The sequence below is a fragment of the Thamnophis elegans genome, chromosome 2 (assembly GCF_009769535.1).
Source record: "Thamnophis elegans isolate rThaEle1 chromosome 2, rThaEle1.pri, whole genome shotgun sequence".
Classification (NCBI taxonomy): domain Eukaryota; kingdom Metazoa; phylum Chordata; class Lepidosauria; order Squamata; family Colubridae; genus Thamnophis; species Thamnophis elegans.
Genome location: NC_045542.1, coordinates 80,126,951 through 80,149,210, shown reverse-complemented (window position 1 = coordinate 80,149,210; position 22,260 = coordinate 80,126,951). Strand labels below are relative to the sequence as shown.

Here is a 22,260-nt window from a genome sequence, read left to right as displayed (position 1 = left end):
TTTTAAACACATATACTTATTACACACTTTCTTTATTTACAACAATGCTATCCCTAAGAACACTCAACTTGTTTGATTAATGTTAAATATTTCAAGAATGAAGCAATCTGCATTAGACTTCCCTAGTCTGCCTATTTTCCAGATCCATGGATTTCAATTCCCAGAATCTTTAGTAACAGTCATATGGTTGTAGAATTCTGGAAAACCCTGATAAACAGAATAATAGAATTGGAAGGGACCTTGGAGGCCTTCTAGACCAACTCCCTTGCCCAAGTAGGAGACCCTATAATACTATTCTGAACAAGTTGCTGTCCAATCTCGTCTTTAAAATTTCCAGTGATGGAGGTTGACGATGATTTGATAACTACTGTACTGTGGTGTAATGATTAAATGCTGGACTGCATTATGTCAGTTTCTCTCATCACAGCACTGCTTCTTTAACTGAATTCAGTGAAATATTATTGTTGTTTAGAAACAGATCTGTTTTTTCCCATATTAAAACAAAACTGTAAGATTTACACATTACAGAAAGCACTGATTTCTTGTAGGACGTGAATTGTGAGAAGGAAATACCCAATTTCACTTTTTAAAAACAACCTCTCTCACTACCTCACAGATGTGTATGCATGCACGCACTGCATGTGTTTGTGTGTATGATTTGGTGTGATGCTTCTATTTTCTATAGGAAATTTCTGTAAGATATCTGAAGCAAAATCTAAACACTTAGAAGTAAATATGCATATATTTTTTCTTCAGCCTTAAGCTCATTGATAATACATAATCAGATGTTCAGGAATCCTGCAGGGCAGAAAGAAGCAACAAGAGGTATTCTTTCCTAAAAGCACATAATTTCTTCAAAAAGATCAGACTTTTCTCAAAAAGCCTCCACTAAGAATTTAGTCCAACTTTTATGTCATGTTTGGATTGATCCCACAGATCTTCAGCTCCTCCTGGGTTATCTTCCATTAAACATTATTAATAGTCTTCATCTTCATCTGGTGAATTAACATAACAGGCCTCTCAATAAAAAAATCTTAGGACTAATGCAAGTTTTGTTTTGTTTTGTTTTTCTATATTTGGAAGTTTTCTAAATGTTTTTTCCCTAGTTTGTTCTCTGTCCTACATACTTTCATGTTGATCTCAGCAACCATTATACAATTACAACAGACTTTGAATCCTAACTGCTGAGCAAGCATTTGTTCTACCTGCTGCTCTTTTATTTCTAAATAAAAAAAGTCCTGACAAGGACTTGTTACTATAGCTTCATAAACAAAACCTCTATACTGGAAGTTAAGGTTAAATCTCTAAGCATGTATATATTCATAATTTATAATAGGCTAAGGTAGGTCCATAATAGGTATTGTTTAATACAAATATTAGACTCATTTGCATTTGTAGTTTTCTATCTATTACAGAATTTTGTCTATGAATTCAAGGATCTGTTTATTCATATCCCACATTATGAAAGGTAAGTTCCAGCTCTCTAGATAGGCTTGAAGTGAACTTTCCAAGTAGCTATCAGACAGCTAAATATATGTAGATTAATATTCCCTAATATCTGATACTAAATTTGTTTTAATTGTGGTTTGTTAAGAAAGAAGCTTATTAGCCTTTAAAAAGTAATCATATCTTGTTTGGCAAATCTTGATTTGCTTTCTTTTCTGTTTTCTTCTGCATCTCTGAGGATTGGCTAGAGACTTAGACAAATACAAGAGGAATTAATTTCCTCTTGTGATGGCACAGAATGTGTAAAACTAATTTAACATGACTGAGTTTAAACAAGCTTGGGGTAAACACATGTCCATCATCCAACAAAAATTAAAAATCAAATGTAAATCAAATGTAAAAATAATAATTAAAAATAATAAATAAACTATAAAAAACTCAAAGACTCCACTGGCTACTAAGCCTTTCGGCTGTCATTTTTTCTATCTTTCTATAATGAAACCACAAGTCAATTATTTTCTCCATGATGACTGTGAAGGAAGAATAGGAGATGATGGGAAAACAGTTATATGTGAATCTTCTTATCTGCACTTAACTTAAATTAAATGGTTTTAATATTTCACACTGGATTTTTGTTGTTGCAGGGGATGAGGCTAATTTTTGAATAAGTATAGAATTCCAACCTAATACTCCTGCAAGCTTCTTAGAGCTGCACCTTTATAGTTGCCAAATGATCTCAAGATACCATTAACACCCAATAATTCAATTCATAGGCATTGTTCCAAGAAGGCCTGTGGGTGGGTCAGCACCCAGAACTTCCAAGAACAATCCATTTGTAATATTTAATTTGACAGGACTGAAAATATTAAATAATAAAATGGAGAGTCATCATATTAACTATTTAATTTTATCAAATTTGAAGGTAAATTAAATTATAATTTTTAATCTTGCTGCCCACTATTTCTGAAGGACATCTATAGATCTATATCTAGTCCACGGCCTGTAAAACATTGCTCCTTCTTGCATTACATGAACACAAATGTAGAGCTTTGTTATAACAACCCTTAACACTAATATATATTTAGGATCCACAAGCCCAGAGAGATTTAGTTGTGATGACATATGAAATAAATGAGGGAAAGGATTGCACTGCAGGAGCATAATTGTCACATGATGAATTATTTTGTGTTTCCCCCACCTCTAATTTTTCTGGCACACCATGGTTATTGTCATTAGAAATAGCAGTGGGCAAACAAACTGCCTTATATGTTTCTAAAAATGCAGATGTCATCAATCTACATATTTCTAGCAACAACTCAGTAGTTCCTCTTGAAGTTTTGACGTGATCACCACAGAATGGTTGGGAATATGTTCCATTTCTATGCTAACTCTTTGTAGATTCCCATCTGTGACTCTATGAATATTTGATGCCAGGGGCCATTCTACAAACCCACATTGCTGATAACTTTTGCCCAGGAGCCAAAGCATGATGATCAGCCATCACAGCAAGTTAAAAAGAACTCATTCATTAGTAACATCAAAGGATGTTCTTGTGTAAGAACACACACAAAACAATTTTCATTAATTTTGTAGCTAGACAATTGCCAAGGCTCTCTGGTTAGGTTACTCACTTCCTTAAAAATGCTGCAAAATATAACCTAAAGTAACTGAATGTTTCTGTCCTATAAATATATCTCTTTATTATCAAAATTGTTCTTGCATTCTTTTATATTCCCCTTACTCAGTTGTTTGAACAACTTTTGATGATTTATTAGCTGCTCCCGTCCTGTCCTGCATCATCTAGAATCTGAGTTAATATTGTTTTACAGATCAGAGGTGGGTTCCTATCAGTTCACACCAGTTCGGTAGAACCGGTTCGTCAAATCTACCGAACCGGTTAGAAGAGGTTCCACCAGAAAATAGGCCACACCTACAGAAGAGGTTACAAAATTTTTTGAAACCCATCACTGACACACACACACACACACACACACAGACTCACACAGAGAGAGAAAGAGAAAGAAAGGAAGAAAGAAATAAAGAAAAAAAGAAAAAAGAAAGAAAAAGTGAGAGAGAGATGAAAGAAAAAAAAGGAAAAAGGGACAGAGAGACAAAAGGAAGAAGAGAGAGAGAGAGAGAGAAAGAGAGAGAGAGAGAGAGAGAGAGAGAGAGAGAGAGAGAGGGAGAGAGAGAGAGAGAACACATGGCTGGCAAGCCACCCCCACCAGGTCACATCACCGGAAAGCCACTCCCACAAAGGAGGCCACACCCACTGAGTAGGTTCGATTTTTTTTTTGAAACCCACCACTGTTACAGATATAATGTATAAAGCATCTCACAGGGTTGTTGTTATGAGGAAAATAGGAGGCAGGAGTACTTGAATAACCTTTAAGTAATAAAGGCTGGATAAAAATCTAATAAAAAAAGCAGTTGCACTAAAGTCAGGTGAGCAACTTATTTAGATTAAACAAAAAAAATGGTGATTTAGAAAAACATAATATTTTAAACTATGGCACACAGAATAACATCATCTATAGTTCTGACTTCCATAGACTTTGTTGGGGTGCTTCTACTAGCCCCTTCCAGTTATCCACAAATTGGCAAGCATACAGATATACAGATACATACCGGTATGTAGAGATATTTCTCAGTTACTAACATTCTGTCTTACCATACTATGACCAAGAAATAGAATACAGCCTTTAAAATGAAATATTGAGTCACAAAGAGATGAATTTCGATTCTAAATGGCTCTCAGTGAATGGTGAAAGGTAGACTAAATGGGCTATAATCAGAAATAAACACTTATACAAGGAAAATTTATTACATCATGCAGTGCATACAGCAGGACCAAACAAGTTTTCATTTGTTCCACTCCCATTAATATTTTTTCTTTCTCTTGAATAGAGCAATGAATCTGTGATAACTTTAAAAAGCTGCCAACTCCAACATTTGGTTAACTGATTGTTATTGCTAGTGAAGTCAGAACAAAGATCTTTAAATGAAGTAGCAAGAATATTATGCCCACCATCATTATGCTGTTGCTGAACAGTCTCTCTTCCTAGAGCCTTGTGAGAGCATACATTCCAGTAACAACAATGATAAAGTCATGAGCCTATACAGATGTCCACATATATCCAATAGGCTTGTTTTTCAAGCAACATAAACATATGATTTCTCTGTGTGTAGTATATGTACATGTGTCTTATCAAATGCAGGTAGAGAACATTTAAAACATGGATATTTTGGGGAAACAATCATATTTCTAAGCTAAAAACCACTGGAGAGAATGCAGTGCATAAGTAGAGTTTCCTTAATAAGCAAGCATTCTTTTCTTGTTTTAATCAATTGACTGGCACACCACCTTGAAGAAAAGAAAGAATGAGAATTAAATTGCTCAATTCAGAATATTTTTTAGAAATATCTGTTGTAATTACCTACAAAAAAACTCAAAATGAGTTCTGAGTCCACTTAAAACAAACTTCTTGGTGTGGTTAAGCAGTCATAGCCATTTGCTGTGGTGACAGTCTTTAGAGCGATCAAGGACGGAGGGAGAAAGAAAGACAGAAAGTCATAGGTCATAGCTGTTTGTGAATAGCAAGTTCACCTTGCTTAGTACTAAATATCTGTTTATGGGAAAATGACAGAGGGATTATTATATGTTATTTGTGTGTTAGCCCAGACACAAATGTTATTCTACCCAAGGACCAGAAGATCCCCCCCAAAAAACAAGGCTGACTGAAATTTATCATCAGATTTGTAATAAAATTGTCCAAAGCCCAGATTCAGAATTGAAGAGATGTAACTATCAGAATAGGTTTAACTAAATGAGGGTCTTTTTCTATGCAGTCTTCCAGGTGTTATACTGAATGAATCACACAGCGAGACAGGTGAATTAAGTAAAGGACTTCCAACAAGGGTTGCATTATTACATCTATGAAAAATGCGCCTTCATGGAATAATAGCTAAAGCTGATGAAGGGGATCTCCTAGTGGCCAAAATGAAGAACAAAAATAAATGAAAACAATAAATAAATAAAAACTATAGACACGATGAAATAGAAGTTGTAATTTTTATTCACTGTATCTCTGGGATTCAATTCTTGTAAAACTAATTTGATTGTCTCCAATGGTGCTATTGTTATTTACTAGAATTTGCTGTACATACATTTTAAGATTGATTCATTATTGGGAGATTGTTCTTTACCTTCTTTACGTATGAACTCCAACTGATAGTGCTCTACAGATGTGTAGCTCGGCTTTCCATCTTGGTCATCATTGCCTTGACTTCTTGACACAATGAGCAAGTTATTCTAGAAAATGTAGCAGAGCCAAGGAAGTGCTAGGAATTAAAAGGATGATTTCAGAGGGTCAGAGTTTTTGTGTTTATGTAGTAAAATTATGACGTTTACCTGGGTCATAGAGATATGTATTCCTTGGGATTGTTGCTGGGAAAAATATGGACTAATAAGCAAACAGCTGGGAGTTAGTGTAACTGAGATACGATACCACTTGGATTCTTCTCACAGTATGTAGCATATTTTTAAAGAAAACTCACACACAAGCAAATAAAATACATAGTGAAAAGGAAGAAACAGGACTGGATTTGGGGTAATTTTGGTGGGATGGAACAAATGTGCTGAAAACAAGGAGAAAACATTTAAGTAGGACTAGACAAACCCCTAAATTAGATGTACACTTGTTCTGTTTAGGTTAAGACCATGATTATTAATGATTCTGTGCTATGAAATTGGTATGACTCCTAGTGGCCAGATAGGTACAATTACTAGATCTGTCCCCTACAGGCTATTCAGATCTTCCAAGAATGCACCCATGATCTCTGTAATTACTATAAGTCCATCCACCTTGCTGATATCATCCTCTTTTCTTTCCTTCTATCTTTTAGCATTATGGACTTCTATATCATTTTATAATGTGTCCCAAGTATTATAATTCGAGCTTGGTCATGTGTGCCTTAAGTAATAACCCAGAATTGATTTGTTTATTGAACATGGCTGAAGAATTTTAAATTTTCCAAACACAAGAATAGGGCTGGGGGGGAAACTTATCATTGGCAAGATAAATTATACAGCAACTGTTATTAAGGCCAAAGAAAGTGTTTCAAAATACTGATTAAAAATTGTCAAATATCTGCACTTGCCATATTCACAATTTTATTATTTTGAACCTGAAAGTAGCAACATGTGAACACAAAGTATGCATTCGGATCTGCAGAAAAATATTGTGCTTAAAATTTTATTTTGACAGAACTGATCTTGAATAACATATATGGGAATTAACTTTTATGCTTTTATTAAATAAACAATAAACTTATTTACATTATTATATGAGAGTCAATCAGAAACAAATGAATGGAAGAAAATAATTATATATTTTGTGTGAAGACCCATACTAGACTCAAGTTTCTTAGAAAAAGATTCTGGTTAGCAATGAAAAAATCAACACAGAGGGAGAAAATTTTCCATAGGATATTCTAAGAAAAGGAGGGTAGGGCTTTCCTCCCTCCCCCAACATGAAAAAGCAGCTTTTCCTGATTCTCATTTTATGTTTAATACATCAAAAATTTCTGTGAATTATTTAAAAATTATGTATTATACTTATATAATTTGGAAAGTATAAAAGCATAATAAATACATCATTTGGGAAAAAGTAATATAAGGAACACAGTAAAGATAATATAATTATTAGGTTTACAACAGACTGCAAATGTTTGCACTACTCAATCTGTGCAGTTAATGAAATTGCTTCTTATCATCCCACTACGTCCCTGGAAGTTTCTTACTTTTTTCTTTTTTTTCCTGGGAACTGGTCCAGGAACTTAGAGCGGAGGGTAAGAAGCAATCTCATTAACTTTATGACTGCACTAGTGGTGGATTTCCATATTTTTTACTACCGGTTTTCCCGTGCTACGCTTCTGCGTTTTATGAAGGAGATCCTAATGAATTGTCTAGCCCTGGTTTACAGTATCTTGGAACACAAATTATACACCCAGAAATCTGATCTGCATCATCAAGTTCTTCCAGTTTGAGTATAACCTATTTCTGGAGGCAGGAATTCACATCATCCTGTACCTGACCTCAGACTACTAGAAAGTAATCTCTCCAACCTTTTCTTGCTATGAAAAATATTGGCTAAGTGCCAGTATTTTTGAAGTTATCTCAACTAGTGAATGCCTGCTTTTTTGTTTCATACTGGTGGATATTTTCTGTGGATTTTATGCTGTTGTTCTGTTTAGAGATTTTCAATTATAAAACACAAAGGTGATTTTTTCCCTTTTTTATTTTCATTGTTGAATGTAGGTGAAAGTTTTCAACCTGTGATTTGTTTTGGAAATGACAATATTTTATGCCAAAGGCTGCAGCAATATATATTATAGTACAGATTCTGTGATATCTTACAGTTATGTCTTTGTTTGTTCACATTACAGTAGTAAATTTATTGGTAAACTAGTGACTATTGATAAACATTTTTTTATTTTCCTTTGATGGTAATTTTAGTTTGCATCTTTAATTTTTTAGGTTTCTTCCTTTTTAAGATTAAGCATTGTTTTGCTATAAAAATATTTAAAAAATAAATGTACTAAAATGTTGCCAGTTTTACCCAAGGGAGGTAATCAATACATCAATATAGTAGAAGAAATTGGTCAATGGAAACCACTTTTTTAAAATCCTGCCCATGGAATGGAAATGGTTTGACATTGTACAGTACTTGCTTTATTTTATTTATTTATTAATTTGCATGCCATCCATCTTGTTTCTTGGCATGGGCAGAAGTGCTAAAGGTGGAAAAAAAAAAACCATATACAGTTTTTGAAAGTTAAATGACCCGCACTATATTTAACTTCAACAAAGCTGCAGAAAAAGTGATTCCTGCTATTGCTGAATACCTCCCCAAAGGCTCTATTGTATACATTGTAAAGAGCAGGGGCTTGAATACTCAAAACACTCGCTGAAATTAAAATTTCCCTCTCAACTCCACCACCGCATCTTCTCCAAAAGTGACTGCGCTATTGCGGATTGTATCTCTCAGCTCAAACGTCTCTTCCCTCGTGCCCATTAAATTGGTATGTGATTTGGTATTATGTGCTGCTACAGCAGATGCCCTTTAAATGGGTGCAAAACTCGCCTCTTTATCAGAAGCATAAGATTTGTACTTAAATCGCTTTTGTCCCCTTTCTTTATAACGGAAACCCAGTGCAAAATCCAAGGTTATCCAGTTATTAAGTAGCTGGGTTAGTCAAGGTAGCTAGAAAGAAAGGCCCTTCATATCTCTAAACGAGCTCATTAATATAGTTTTAATTAATTGAAACGCGTAATGTATGGTATTAATGGTCCGCCAATAAAAGTTCATCAGAAACAGCTGAAATTGCAGTTTAAATAACTTAAGGCGTATAGAAATCTAAAGACCATTTAAAAAAAACCTAAACGTTAATTCGAAGACGGTGACAAAAACGGATGCCTTCTTTAGATTTTTATAAAAAAATCTAAACTCCCCCGAATTTTCTTTTAAAACGCGGCAAATTGGCATGCCGTCACTTAGAATTGGTAGGGTTAATCTGACTGGCTGTATTGAAATTGGAATTAGCAATACGGTGGCACGTTTAAAAATAAACCATAATTGATTCACATCAAGACCTCAAAAGGTATTAAATTGGGCTACAATGTAATCTCGGACATACGCGTACGAGATTACAATGCATTTCTTTATTTTCTATCTCTGAGATTTTGGTATAGCACTATATTTTCTTTCAAAAGGCCTGTTCCGGGTTACAGGTCACGTGACGCCACCTTGACCGGTCCACAAGAGGGCGCACACAACGGGCGCTTCCTGACGGTCTAGGAACAAAAATGGCCAGTCATCGCGCGCTTTCCGCCTCATTCAAAATCGGCGGCGACCACGGCCAATCAGAGAAAAGCTGAGCCCTTTCGTCCTACGATCGATGTTCCTAGCAGCCAGTAGCGAACAGATGGGCCTGGCGGCCGTGGGCGTGAACAAAACCAGAGTCGGCTAGTGATGGCGGAACGAGGAGGAGGAGGAGGTGGTAGCGGCGGCCTCGGTCCTGGCGGCGGCGGCGAAGGAGATGCTGGTGCAGCGGAACGGTACAACAATGAAATCAGGTAAGGGGACATCTCCCGCTTGAATCACGTCGCTCAGAACACTGCGGGAAGGTGGGGACAACAAGCGGTCGCCCGGCAGCACGAGGCCTTTACGAGCATGCGCATGCGCACACGACGCGCCGAAACCGAGCGTTCTTCGGCTTCCCTGTTTCCTCAGTGGTTCATTCGCCTCCCCCCCCCACTTTTTTTTTTTCGGCGCGAGGCGGAAGCGGCCGTTCAGCTGCCCCCGCCCGCCCCTCTTCAGTCTTCGCTTCAGCTCCGGTGAGAGGATTTCCTCTGTTTGCCCTCCCGTACCTTAGTTACGCTAGTTCTTTTCCCGTCGCTGCCGAAACTATGTCGTTTAGGTGTGGGCTTTTTTTTGTTTGTTTCTAACGGCTATTCCGGTGTCTTCGAGGAAAAGGCTTCGGGGACGGACGGAGCGTTTGCTCTCCTCAGGGCCGGATTCCCGTGGGGGAGGGGGGTGTTGCTTCTGGGCTCGAGGACCTCGTCAAGCAAGCGGAACCAGGGGGTGGAAGAGAGATCTCGCCCTCCATGGTTGAATCTCGAAGCCCTGGCACGTGGCTCCGCATTGGGCACTTAGGTGGCGGTGGGCTCAGCCCAGATGTCTGAGGGAGTGCCGGACGCAAAAACTTTCCCGAAGTCTTTTGGAGCCGCAGACTGACTGGATCCGGGGTCATTCAGCAGGGACACAGAGCGAGACGTTGGTATGGATACAGGAAGGTTGCACAGATGGCGATTGTAGATGGTCAGGGGTCGTCTGTGTCGAACGGTAGTAGGTATATATCCCACCTCCGTCTGAGGATCTTTCCCAGACAAATCCTCCCGCAAGGATTCTTCCTCCAACCCGTCAAGTAGCTCAAGCACGTTTTCCCCATTTGTAAATGCGATCTTAGGTACGATGTGTGTGGATGTGCGATCTCGTGGTGGGGAAAAGCTGCAGCTTCTCCACATAACACAAAATGGTGTTATCCAACTATTGGGTAGTCTGATAAGGTACACACCGGGATTTCCATTAGAAAATATTACTAAACCTCCCTTTATTAGAATGAATATTGTTTCCGTTGGAAAATATTTAATCATCCATATAGTAAATATTCTTCCAAAAAGAGTACAGTATATTATGAAACTAACCATGAAGATGTTTTGAGTGCAGTTATTGTTGGATTGTAATAAATCCCTTTGCATATTTAAGATGCAGTTGAGTTGCTCAACATGTAGGTCTATAATCGTAAGGTTATGATTTGTGTACGCGGCAAAAAAGGCTATCCAGGGTTTACTTTTATGATAGGAGAACTGTCCTTCCAAAAAAAAATCACACATAATTTTATTAAAATTATAATTAAATCTTAACTCCTAGGATGTCTTTCCTATAATGCAGGTGATTCTGGTTTTTTTTTCCTAGTGAGTGTAGCATTATACACTTCAACAAATCAGGTGACTTATAACAGCCATTTTGGCCACTATTCCAAAAATCTTTGTGAGTGACAAGTGAACAGTTATCATTTTAAATAGTGTCCATGGAGAGCACTGAAAACAGTGCATCATGGTGGAAAAATGAAAAAGAGTGAAAGCAAATATAACTGGAGTTGTCTCTTTTATGATTACTATAGCCTTATCAGTCTATGTCTGGTGGCTAGAAATCAGTTTATATCAAAATAACCCAATGTTTTGAAGCTGGATGACAAGATAACTGTGGTTAAGATATGTTACCCAACAGCAAATCTTAAGTAAAAGTTTGCCCAAGCCTTTAGTTTAAAAATGTATTCTCAAAATAACTTGGTATAAAGTCTTACATGAATGCAGCTTTAGGTTTTATGGTAGCAGATTACAATTACTCAGGTTTACATATAGTATTTGAGATTAGTAAACAATAGTGTTATTACAGGTAATTCTCAGCTTATTATTTAGAGCAGAATTTCCATTTTGTGGAAGTTGTGAATCAAGTTGGATCCAATTTTATGACAATTTTTACAGGGTCGTTAAACAAATCCAGGTTTTCCCAATGGTTGGGGTCCCCCTCCCTTGAAATTTGGCAAAAAAACGTACAAATTGCAACTGCGTGGCTGCAAGACACTGCATCCAGTTGTAAATGCAAGCTGATTGCCTCATGCCTGGATCATGATCAGATGACCATGTGCACAGACAGTCATACATGCAGGTCATAAAAGCGAGTAAGTCACTTTTCCAAGGATATCATAACTTAGAACTGTTGTTAAATGAATGTAGTAAGACAAGGGCTACCTGTATTAAATATCACAAATTAGGGGGAAAAACCTAGACTATGCAGGCAAGCCAGCTATGATAGACTTGGCCCAAATCTTGTTCCTTATTACAATGGCTATTGCACCATGCATGCAATATTGTATCCAATAATTAAAAACCTTCAATATAAGATACAGTAGCTTACACTATTTGCCTTAATGACAGAATGTGAGCAGTGGTTATGTCCAATGAACAGTGGAGATTTTGGTGAAGAAAGGTAATGGAGGATTTTATTTTCTGAAAGCACTGTATTCGTTGAGATTACATTGTCCCTTCTGAGCCTGAAGATGTTTTTCTAAATGCCTACTATGAACTAAACTGAAAATATGTGTAAACATAGAAAAGAATAAGCCACATGTTCCGTTGAATTTGTCATGTCATGTCGTTTGGCTCGCTGTTCCCTCCCCCAATGATCGATTTAGAGGAAGCTGCAGAACACACTTGCTTCACTGGTCATCTCCAGTTTGTATAAAAATGGTAGTCATGAGAGAATTTACTTTTCTGTTCTGTATCTGAATGACAAACAGGAAAAATCTTATTTTTTATACAAATTTTGGTTCAGGAGTTAAACTTGCCTTTTCAAAGAGTTCATGTCATTTAATGTTTATCTTTTATGATTGTAAATGCATTTACTCTTTGGAAGAGCTAACCCAATCAGATTTCAGAGGGATTATATTTACTGTAAGCAAATTGTACTTATCTATAAGCAAATAATTAAACTTCATAAGGAGATCTAATGAGACACGTGGATAACAGATGGAAGGGTTAGGTCAGCATTGCTGATATTTTAAAAATGCCACAAACCAGATGCTGTGCTGTTTCCCATTTTTATTTTCTATTTCTAGCTATAATTTATGGGCTTGAAGTTTAAATGGGTAGAGGGAATCACATTGGCTTCACCAATAGCAATAGCAGTTAGACTTATATACCGCTTCATAGGGCTTTCAGCTCTCTCTAAGCAGTTTACAGAGTCAGCATATTGCCCCCAACAACAATCCGGGTCCTCATTTTACCCACTTCGGAAGGATGAGTCAACTCTGAGCCGGTGAGATTTGAACAGCCGAACTGCAGAACTGCAGTCAGCTGAAATAGCCTGCAGTGATGCATTTAACCACTGTGCCACCTGGGCTCAATGTTAAAAGCATAATAAAATGTTTACATATTCATCTTGCATGTCAAATTATGAATTTACTATTGACATTTACATTCTTAAGAATATGAATTTGGACAAATTTGAAATGAGAAGGCATTAAATATGTGTCTGTTGTTTACTACCTTATAACCTTAGTTTTCAATTTTGAAAAAATTGAACACACATTGACACATTTACTAAAGTATTTTTATAGAAGGCTAGGTTGCATAGTGGGTTTAGTATACTGTACTCAAATTTTGCTCTACTAACAAGTGAAAATAATGTAGATATTCTCATGCAGCCATGTTTTCATACCCATTCATGTTATGATATTATTGGCTGTCTTCGTATTATGATAATTGATTTTGAAATCATATATATCTGTAGGAAGGGTGTGTGATTGTTATCTCATGTCTGAGATACTTTGGCGTTAGGAGGGAAAGTTGCATAGTGTCTTTTCATTCTAAGTAATTCCTGCCTAGCTACTGGTTCATAGTAATTGAAAAGGTGAAAACAGTTTGGAGTCTTAGTAATAGTATTACTGGTGAGAATTTCTGTGAGTTTATTTTATTACATGCATAACAGCAATGCTTTTGATGATAAATAAATTGTTCTTTTGGTTTTGCTGACAGAATGGCTCAACAACAAGCACTGAGATTTCGTGGTCCGGCTCCTCCCCCAAACACTGTTATGAGAGGCCCACCTCCTCTTATGCGTCCTCCACCACCTTTTGGTATGATGAGAGGCCCACCTCCACCACCTCGACCTCCTTTTGGACGTCCTCCATTTGATCCAAATATGCCTCCGATGCCACCACCTGGAGGAATTCCTCCTCCTATGGGACCTCCACATTTACAGGTAAAAGGTTTATGGGTTTTATTGCTCAATTCTTTGTAATTATTCTGTCTGCTGAAAAATCATTGTAATATGTTTTGAACTGCAGACTTTGTTCTTACTGAGTTCCAATTTTTGTCCTTCTATTTGGATATGTTGCAAGATTTCAAGTTGGTTACTGTTGAAACAGGAAACAAGATATTGGCTGTCCCCACCTTGTTTTTATTTCAGCTTGCTACCTGACAAAGAAAATTAACATGGCAGTGATAGTCTTTTATCTTCCAAAGGCTTCCCGCATCACCCAAGATACCCTGTGCTCTGATTCCTGCCCCTTGGAATCCTCTCAACACTGGGTCCCTACTGCTCTTGCCGCTACACTGGGTCCCTGCAAGGTTCAGACTTCCCATGACCCATCACACACCTATCTTTTGAAGATTTCTAGAGGCCTGTAGGTCATATTAGGGAAGGAGGGCTGGCCACTTCATCTCTCATCATCCCTGGGTTGTCTGTCCATATGCTGTAAGCGGTCTCATTTCAATATGGCCACAATTCCTTGTGGCAATGATGAAATTGCAGATGCTTCCAGGATGCAGTTGCACAGCCAGCAATGAAACAGTCCTGTGGAGCTTTTCACAGTGCTGCACAGACCACATTAAGGACCCAGAAAGCATCGCTTTGTTGCTGGGCCATACGGGGACAACCCCAGGAGTGGCAGCCATTTAATGAGCAAAGATACTTCCATGCAGCTGCTTTCAGGTTTGCATCACATGACCCAGGAATCAAGCAGCTTGCTATGCTTCTCTAACCCAAGCTTTGTAGATCTTTAAAAGATAAGTGTGGAGGAGATAGACCTGGAAAGAAGTGTGAATGGAAAGAAGGACTAAAAGCCTCTGGGACCTGATGGAGCAGTTAAGTAGGAGGGTGTGTGTGTTGTGGCATCCCTCTAGTCGGTCCTAAGGTTAAATGACCATGGGTGCTATGGTGATCATAACTTCAGCACTAGCTCATAAGTAACTTTTGAGGGGGTCCGTCATTATGTCAACTGGTGGTTAAGCAACTAGTCATAAGTCAAGGACTATCTGTACCAACTAGGTCTTCTTCATTCAGGAGTGTGCTTTTAAGGCTTGTCACCTGAACCGTGCTTCAATTTTTGATTCATTCTTGGCTTATCAACTGGTTTTAATGAAATGTTCTTTTCCATATCTGCTAGAGGTATAGGAGGCCCATTTTCCAGGCAGACTGGTCCCTCACAATTGCTTAATTGTTCCCTGAACTTTTAAAGTGTTTATTATTGTATGATATCAGTAAGCTTAGTCAGTGCCAGAGAACTTACAATATAATTTTGGGGTAAATAACATGTGCACGGCAATGTTCCCTCTAATTTTTTTTCAGTGTGAGCGGAAAAGTATAGTGTGTGAGCTGCACAGTTTCATGCCTGAGCACCTAAGAGAGCCACAGTTTGAACTGCTGTCGCGTCTGCTGGACATTTGCGCAATCTTCCAAGCGTCAAGCGCCAATTGCGAGCGAGGTTTCAGCCCGATGAATGCCAGACATGAAAAGTGCCACTCAAACACTATACTTTTCCGCTCACCCTGAAAAAAAAAAGGCTCTCTGCTCAGCTTTTAGATTGTTAGACTGGCTAGAGAGAGACATGGCACCAACAGGGTCCTGGGTCCTGGCATTTTGCAGGCAACCTGTCCTCTCACATTCCTTTGGAATGCAACCCATCACATGTGAATTAGATTTTGCCAATTATCCTATTAAAAGATAACGCTATTATTCTAAAATATGACTAACTCAATATTAAAAACTGTAAATATGTAATGCTGATAAATAATAGCAGTAATTGTTATTTAGTATGATTAAAATCAGTATTGATATATCAATATAATATCTATCGAAATTGACAATATACACTAAAATAACAATACAAATATATAATGTGGAATATAAATGTAATAAATATAATATATAAATGCAACATAAATGTAATAAAATAATTTATCATGAAACTCTCCCCCTTTAAAGTAGTAAGATCAATTAAATAGTCTTAGCAAGTTTGGACAATATGCTATAAGTTATGTTACTTAAGAATATATATACCTCAGAATCAGATACAACATCCACATCATTTCCAACTGAGTCAATAAAATCATATGCCATGCCAAAACTATTTTAAATAAAGATATGAAATTAATCAAGTATTGCATTTATTTTTCAAAATGAATGTACAATTTTTTTATTATTTAAGTTTTGTACCCTATCTTTTCTAACTAACGTTAACTTTAAAAAGATGTTACATCAGACTACAATACAAGTAATTAAATGAAGACTAAAATAAGTGTTTTGGCATATTGAGCTTTTTATATTTCTTTTATTTCTTCCTTAGTTGAGAACTTGCTCCTCAGCTTACTGACGCATTAACTGTTTGTTGCTTTTATGGTTTATTCATTCACTGCTCCATCTTCAGTTTTTTTCACAGGGGGTAGGGCTTCCTCCTTCCCTCCCTCCCTTCCCTCCCTCCCTCCACTCCTTTGGCCACCAATTTTGATCCAATTCTCTCTCTCTCTCTCTCTCTCTCTCTCTCTCTCTCACACACACACACACACACACACACACACACACACACGTTCTTTGGGGGGGGTTGAATTACTCCGCCTCACTGCGCAAAGTCGGCTCAGCATGTGTTCGGCCCCCACTTACGCCGAATCAAATCCGCGGCCGGCGGGACCAGGGGGTTGCATTTCAAAGCCGCCAGTCCTCTTGCTTCTTCTCCTTCACCGGCAAAGCTCCCGCTGGCTTCCCCGCCTATGGCAGTGGCAGTGGTGCCTCTCCCTCCACGCGGAGCACCTGAGCTGGCTCCCGCGTTATCCCTCCCCCTTCCTCCTCTGCCGTGCTTTTGAGGCCGCGGGAGCTAGTAGGAAAGCGGCCTCAAAAGCATGGCAGATGAGGAAGGGGGAGGGATAACGCGGGAGCCAGCTCAGGTGCTCCACGTGGAGGGAGAGGCGCCACTGCCACTGCCATAGGCGGGGAAGCCAGCGGGAGCTTTGCTGGTGAAGGAGAAGAAGCAAGAGGACTGGCGGCTCATCAAAACAAGTCTGGGGAGGTCCTTTGCGGGCGGCCAGTTCTAGCCGCCTGCAAAGGACTTCCCCACGTTTGCTTTGGTAGAAATCTGCGCGGCAGTTAGAAACTGCTACGCGGGGATTTCTTTGCATGTGCGCGGCCGCGCAGGCGCGCACCTTAGAGGGAACGGTGCACGAGTAACTGGATTATTTGAAAATAATTTATTTTCTAAAAAAGTTTAAAGTTTATATCCAGATCTTGCACAACTATGGATTTTTTTTTCATGGAGAGACTTGCCAGACATCCACATTGGTTTGATGTAATGAAGGTCTTACACATTTCCCAGACTTTTTAGTTCTATGTCTTAGCAGAAGTTTGAATTGGTACAATTAAGTTTTTTTCTTGAGGTTAATGCTCTTCTAATTTTATTCATTTTGTGCAATTTATCTACCACCTCAATCTTGACAGTCTCTTAAGTAGTTTACAAATATATTCAAATGTGAATAAAGTAAAATTACATTTTAAAATACTTATTTTTTGGACTAAACCTGTCTCCTGGGGATTTTAAGTCAAGATGGTTCAGGAGTTCATGGCCTCTGTCAGTTATGGGCTTGCACCAAGTAAATGAGGCCCTAATGCATGGGGGATGTGGTTGCATGCTAGTTTTGGTTTTGTAACATGGTCTACTTTTGGAGAGTATTGCCATCAGTCTGTTGCTATGATCAGATCACACTCTGATTGACAGCATTTCCTCTGAGAATCTGGTAGGCAGCTGATGACTGGGTGGGTGCTGAGGTAGGTGATGAGACTATAGCCTGGATTGCTCCAGTGAGGCTTCTTTCTGTGCAGATCCAGAGGTGCATCTTGGTTTTCTGGGGTTCTCGGAAATGAAGCATCAGAAGGAATGATTAGATCACTGTTGCAGAAGACAAACAATGAATCTGTCTGAAGGCAGATAACAGCCCACATTTTGGCTTATAGTATTTTATGATGATAAGGGCTGGAAAATGCTGTTATTTTTTCACCTTTTTTTTTGCATCTGGCAGTAACCACCTTGCAGTCCTGGTTAGGATAATCTATTGCCTCCTGGGAAGCTATAGGTCCTAGGAATATCCATAGGGGCACAGTGAGTAACATTCATGTTATCTGACCAGTTGTTCAGCGTTAGACTCTTACTGGGAAGATCCCAAGTGACTCGGAGTTTTGTGTTTTTGTACATGTGTATATATACATATGCATACCTCCCCAGAGTTCATTCCTACTGAAATTGAACAAATTTCACACATTGAATTGCTATGTTTTGTGTTTAGTGTGAATATAACTATAACATAGTTGTTAATAGTTAAATAACAGTTGTGCCGAGGTGGCGCAGTGGTTAAATGCAGCACTGCAGGCTACTGCTAGATCAGCAATTCAGCGGTTCAAATCTCACCGGCTCAGGGTTGACTCAGCCTTCCATCCTTCCGAGGTGGGTAAAATGAGGACCCGGATTGTTGGGGGCAATATGCTGACTCTCTATAAACCGCTTAGAGGGGGCTGAAAGCCCTATGAAGCGGTATATAAGTCTACTGCTATTGCTATTGCTATTTGGAGCTATACTGGGCAAGTTCTGCTTTCCTGTAATATGAAATGCATTTTTCTGTTCTGTGCTTTCCTTTTTACATGATAACCTTGCTTCTTTTACATGAACAAGCATATTTAACATTTCTGTAGGAAATAACATTTCTGGATTAAGAGTGTTTGATGTATTACTATTATTTCTATTTATAGAGACCACCTTTTATGCCTCCTCCTATGCCACCCCCTCCTGGTATGATGTTTCCTCCAGGGATGCCACCTGTGTCTGCTCCTGGAACACCAACTATGCCACCTAATGAAGAGATATGGGTAGAAAATAAAACTCCAGATGGAAAGGTCAGAGTTATGTCTATTAATAATTAGAACAGTAATTGTTATGTCAGCAAATGAAATGGAAAATATTTTTTTTGCATAGCCTAAACAATTCCAATCAGTGAATTCTGTTTTATATTCTAAATGTTTGAGAACAGTCATAACTGAAAACCACCCTTTGTTGCTCAAAGATGTTGATTGGCATGGTTAATCAATTTTATTAAAATTGGACAATTGGCACATTTAATTATATTAAATCACATTTTAAATTCTCATAAACTATGGAAAGAGAAGTTAAGAACAGATTTATTTTATTTTTATTATTAAATTTATTTGTTATCCATCTTAACTATTGGCTTACTTTGGATGTTTACAACAGTAGAACATTGTGTGTGTGTGTGTGTGTAATGTAAATATAACAAACAATTTTTTAAATATGAAAATACAGTAATATGATTTAAAAGATGAACAAGTAGGGAGCAGAATGCACAAGAGGGTAAGACCGGTCTGCTATTAATAACCAATGGTATTCCCCCATTGGATCCCCAATAAGCAGAGCCACATTTTCAGAATTACAGAAAGACAGAAGGGTATAGAATAGACCTCATCCTGGGGGTGAGTGGGGGGTGGGGTAGGGTGTTATGTGCTACCTATACAAACCACCATAATTTTAGCTTGAAGCTAAATTAAAAGTTATAATGGCTAGATAGTATAGATTGAATGGAAAATTATGTGGAATAACAAAGATGTAATTTTCTGCTAGGTTTATTATTATAATGCACGGACACGTGAGTCAGCGTGGACTAAACCTGATGGAGTGAAAGTTATTCAACAGTCTGAATTAACCCCAATTTTAGCTGCTCAAGCTCAGGCACAAGCACAGGCACAGGCTGTAGGTGCCTCAACACCAACTACTAGTAGTCCTGCATCAGCAATATCTACATCTACATCATCGAGTAGCTTGTCTTCGACTACATCTACCACTACAACAGCAACTTCGGTTTCACAAACAGTTTCCAGTGAGTAAAATTTGCAAAATGAAACAAAATAGAGAACTGGGGAAGCTTATAAACATGGGAAATAATTTATTATGTAATTTATTTTATCAATATAATTTTGTAGGTCTTCATGTATATGCCTTTGGTACACATAGGAGTATCATTTATGTCGTAAATCAGTTAAGTGGATCATTGTTTAATATATCTGCATGTGGATATAAGCAATCTAGCTTTTTTGAGGGGTACCTTTGTAAATGAGTTAGGTTATTTAAGTTGTACACCTGTCCTATGTGCATATTGTTGCACCTCCACAGTTTCTATGGTCATTTGTATCACATTTAAAATAATCTTATTCTTTTAACAGGAAAAAACCCTCTTTAAAAAAGGAAATGTAAATTTTCAAAAGTTTTTTTCAACTTTGTTTACTTTTTTGATACAGATACTAAATTTGAGGTAATATAAGTAATACAATCTTCACATGCCTTGCTGGCTTAACCATGTAATTGATTGAAATTCTACTTCAAAGTAGAATTCTAGATTTCCCTGTTTGCTTATTACAGCTAATGTCATTAGTAAAAAAATGAGTGACAGTAATCTCTAGGCTTGCACTGTGCTTTGAATCTGATCTTCAGAAACCACTACAATATGTGAATGTAGCACTGATTTGCAACACCTTGTAAACACCTGGGCATGCTCCTAGGAAAAGCACAATTGCTTTAAGTTGTTGAAAACTACTATATTTGTACTTCTGTTTGCTCTGAAGCACATTTCAAAATACTGTCCCTTTCAATTCCTTAACTGAATTGCTAATGGAACGTACACTTTTGCTCAAGAGAGGAAAAAACCTGCATGCTTACTTGCTTCAAAGATCTTCATATTTCACAAACAGATATTTGACTTCTGTTGGCCTTTGTTATTAAGGGATCAGCTGGTGATAGTTCTAATCTGTTAAATTGTATGTATGTATACATGTCCAGTTGGAAAGTGTAAGATCAATAAGAACACTTAAATAATTATTCCAAAATAACCACAGCTAATTATTCCAAAGCGCTGTTTTAGCTTACAAAATAGAGAACAGCTAAAATTCTTGATTATTCCATATGTTTAGCCCCTATGGCTCTTCAAATGTATTTCTTTCTTCTTTCTCTCTTCTCCTTCTCCTGAGTTTGATGACTCTGCAGCATTCCAAACTCATGGCAATTCAAGGAAGAATTGTTTGAACTTGTGAGAAGTGCTGTATATTGTGGTATTTTAACCATATTCATCCTATATCATAAATGCCTGATTGCTCTTGTAGTATGATGAATATATGGCAGTAATTCATAAGAAATTTAACATATTAAGTTTCTACGATGTCTAAGTATATGTTTTAATGTGAAGTGGTTAAGTGTAGTTTTATACACATCTCTCCAGGGTTCATTCCTACTCGCCATCTGTAAATCAAGGAGAAGACAGGGAAAAAACCACTAGGGTTCAGTTTGTATATATATTTATTTAGTATACTTTTGTTTCCATCTGTCTTTAAAGTATAAATATTTGGTAGTTCAGACAAGTTGTAAAAAGTGGCAATTCTCATGCAATAATTGATTATATTTGTGACTTTGGAAGCAAAGAGAATGTTATTAGGCTCTTCTATAAATTGTAGATTTACTTTTTTTAATGACAAATGCATATGACCTGCTAAAAAATTAAACACTTCCAGTTTGAGGAGGCATTGAACTTCTGAATTACTAAATGTGTGTTTCCCCCTTTACTCTTTTTAGATCCATATAAAAATAAGAATGTACTGAGTAAATAACTCTTAATTTAATCCAAGTTGCTGCTTTTCTTGATTTCATTCAGTATGATCTATTTTATTTTCTTAAATGCAATACAGTATCAAAATATGTCAACCTATCCAAAGTAGTATTAACTTTTAGTGCCAGCTGGAGGTGCTATAGGATTCTAAACTTGTATTCTTTCAATTCAAGCTTGAAAAATTGTACATTATACATCTGTAGTGCTTTCCTTTTGGTTTGAAATGTTTTGATTTGTATTTCATATTTTCAAATAGTCTAAGCAACAGGGAAATTATCATCTTGGTATATATTTATATTATTACATCCACTTTTTTAAATGACTATTTAGTCAAGTAAAACAACATAAATATACCTATAAACATATTTTGCTATTACTATGACGATTTGTTAGGTAACTTACATAGAAAATGTGGAGGTGAAATACAACCATTTGAAAAAAATCTCAGTATTAGTTATATTCAGAAGTATAGCTCACTTAATGCTCTTGAGATGAATATATGGATATAAGTTATCTTTTTAGAGTTACCCAGAATACTTATTTATTCTTTCAAGTAGAAATGCCTTTGAAAGAACAGCAAGTTGAGGATGTTAGTTCTAACTTTTGAACCTGTTAAGCAAAATTTTACTAAAATGAAAAAAGTATCTAAATTCTTAAGCAGTCTCTTTCCAAATTGTTTATATATTTATAAATATACCCAG

General features: G+C 37.3%; 1 protein-coding gene across 1 annotated transcript in view; it reads left to right on the top strand.

The window, feature by feature from the left end:
* Window positions 1-9,445: 9,445 nt before the first annotated feature.
* The window catches only part of TCERG1 (transcription elongation regulator 1), a 46,052-nt gene continuing 33,237 nt past the window's right edge, over window positions 9,446-22,260 (top strand). The window contains 4 exon segments of the mRNA XM_032209395.1: window positions 9,446-9,583; window positions 13,610-13,835; window positions 18,645-18,788; window positions 19,528-19,783. Coding sequence (XP_032065286.1) covers window positions 9,480-9,583; window positions 13,610-13,835; window positions 18,645-18,788; window positions 19,528-19,783 — 730 coding nt within the window. The 5' untranslated portion in view covers window positions 9,446-9,479.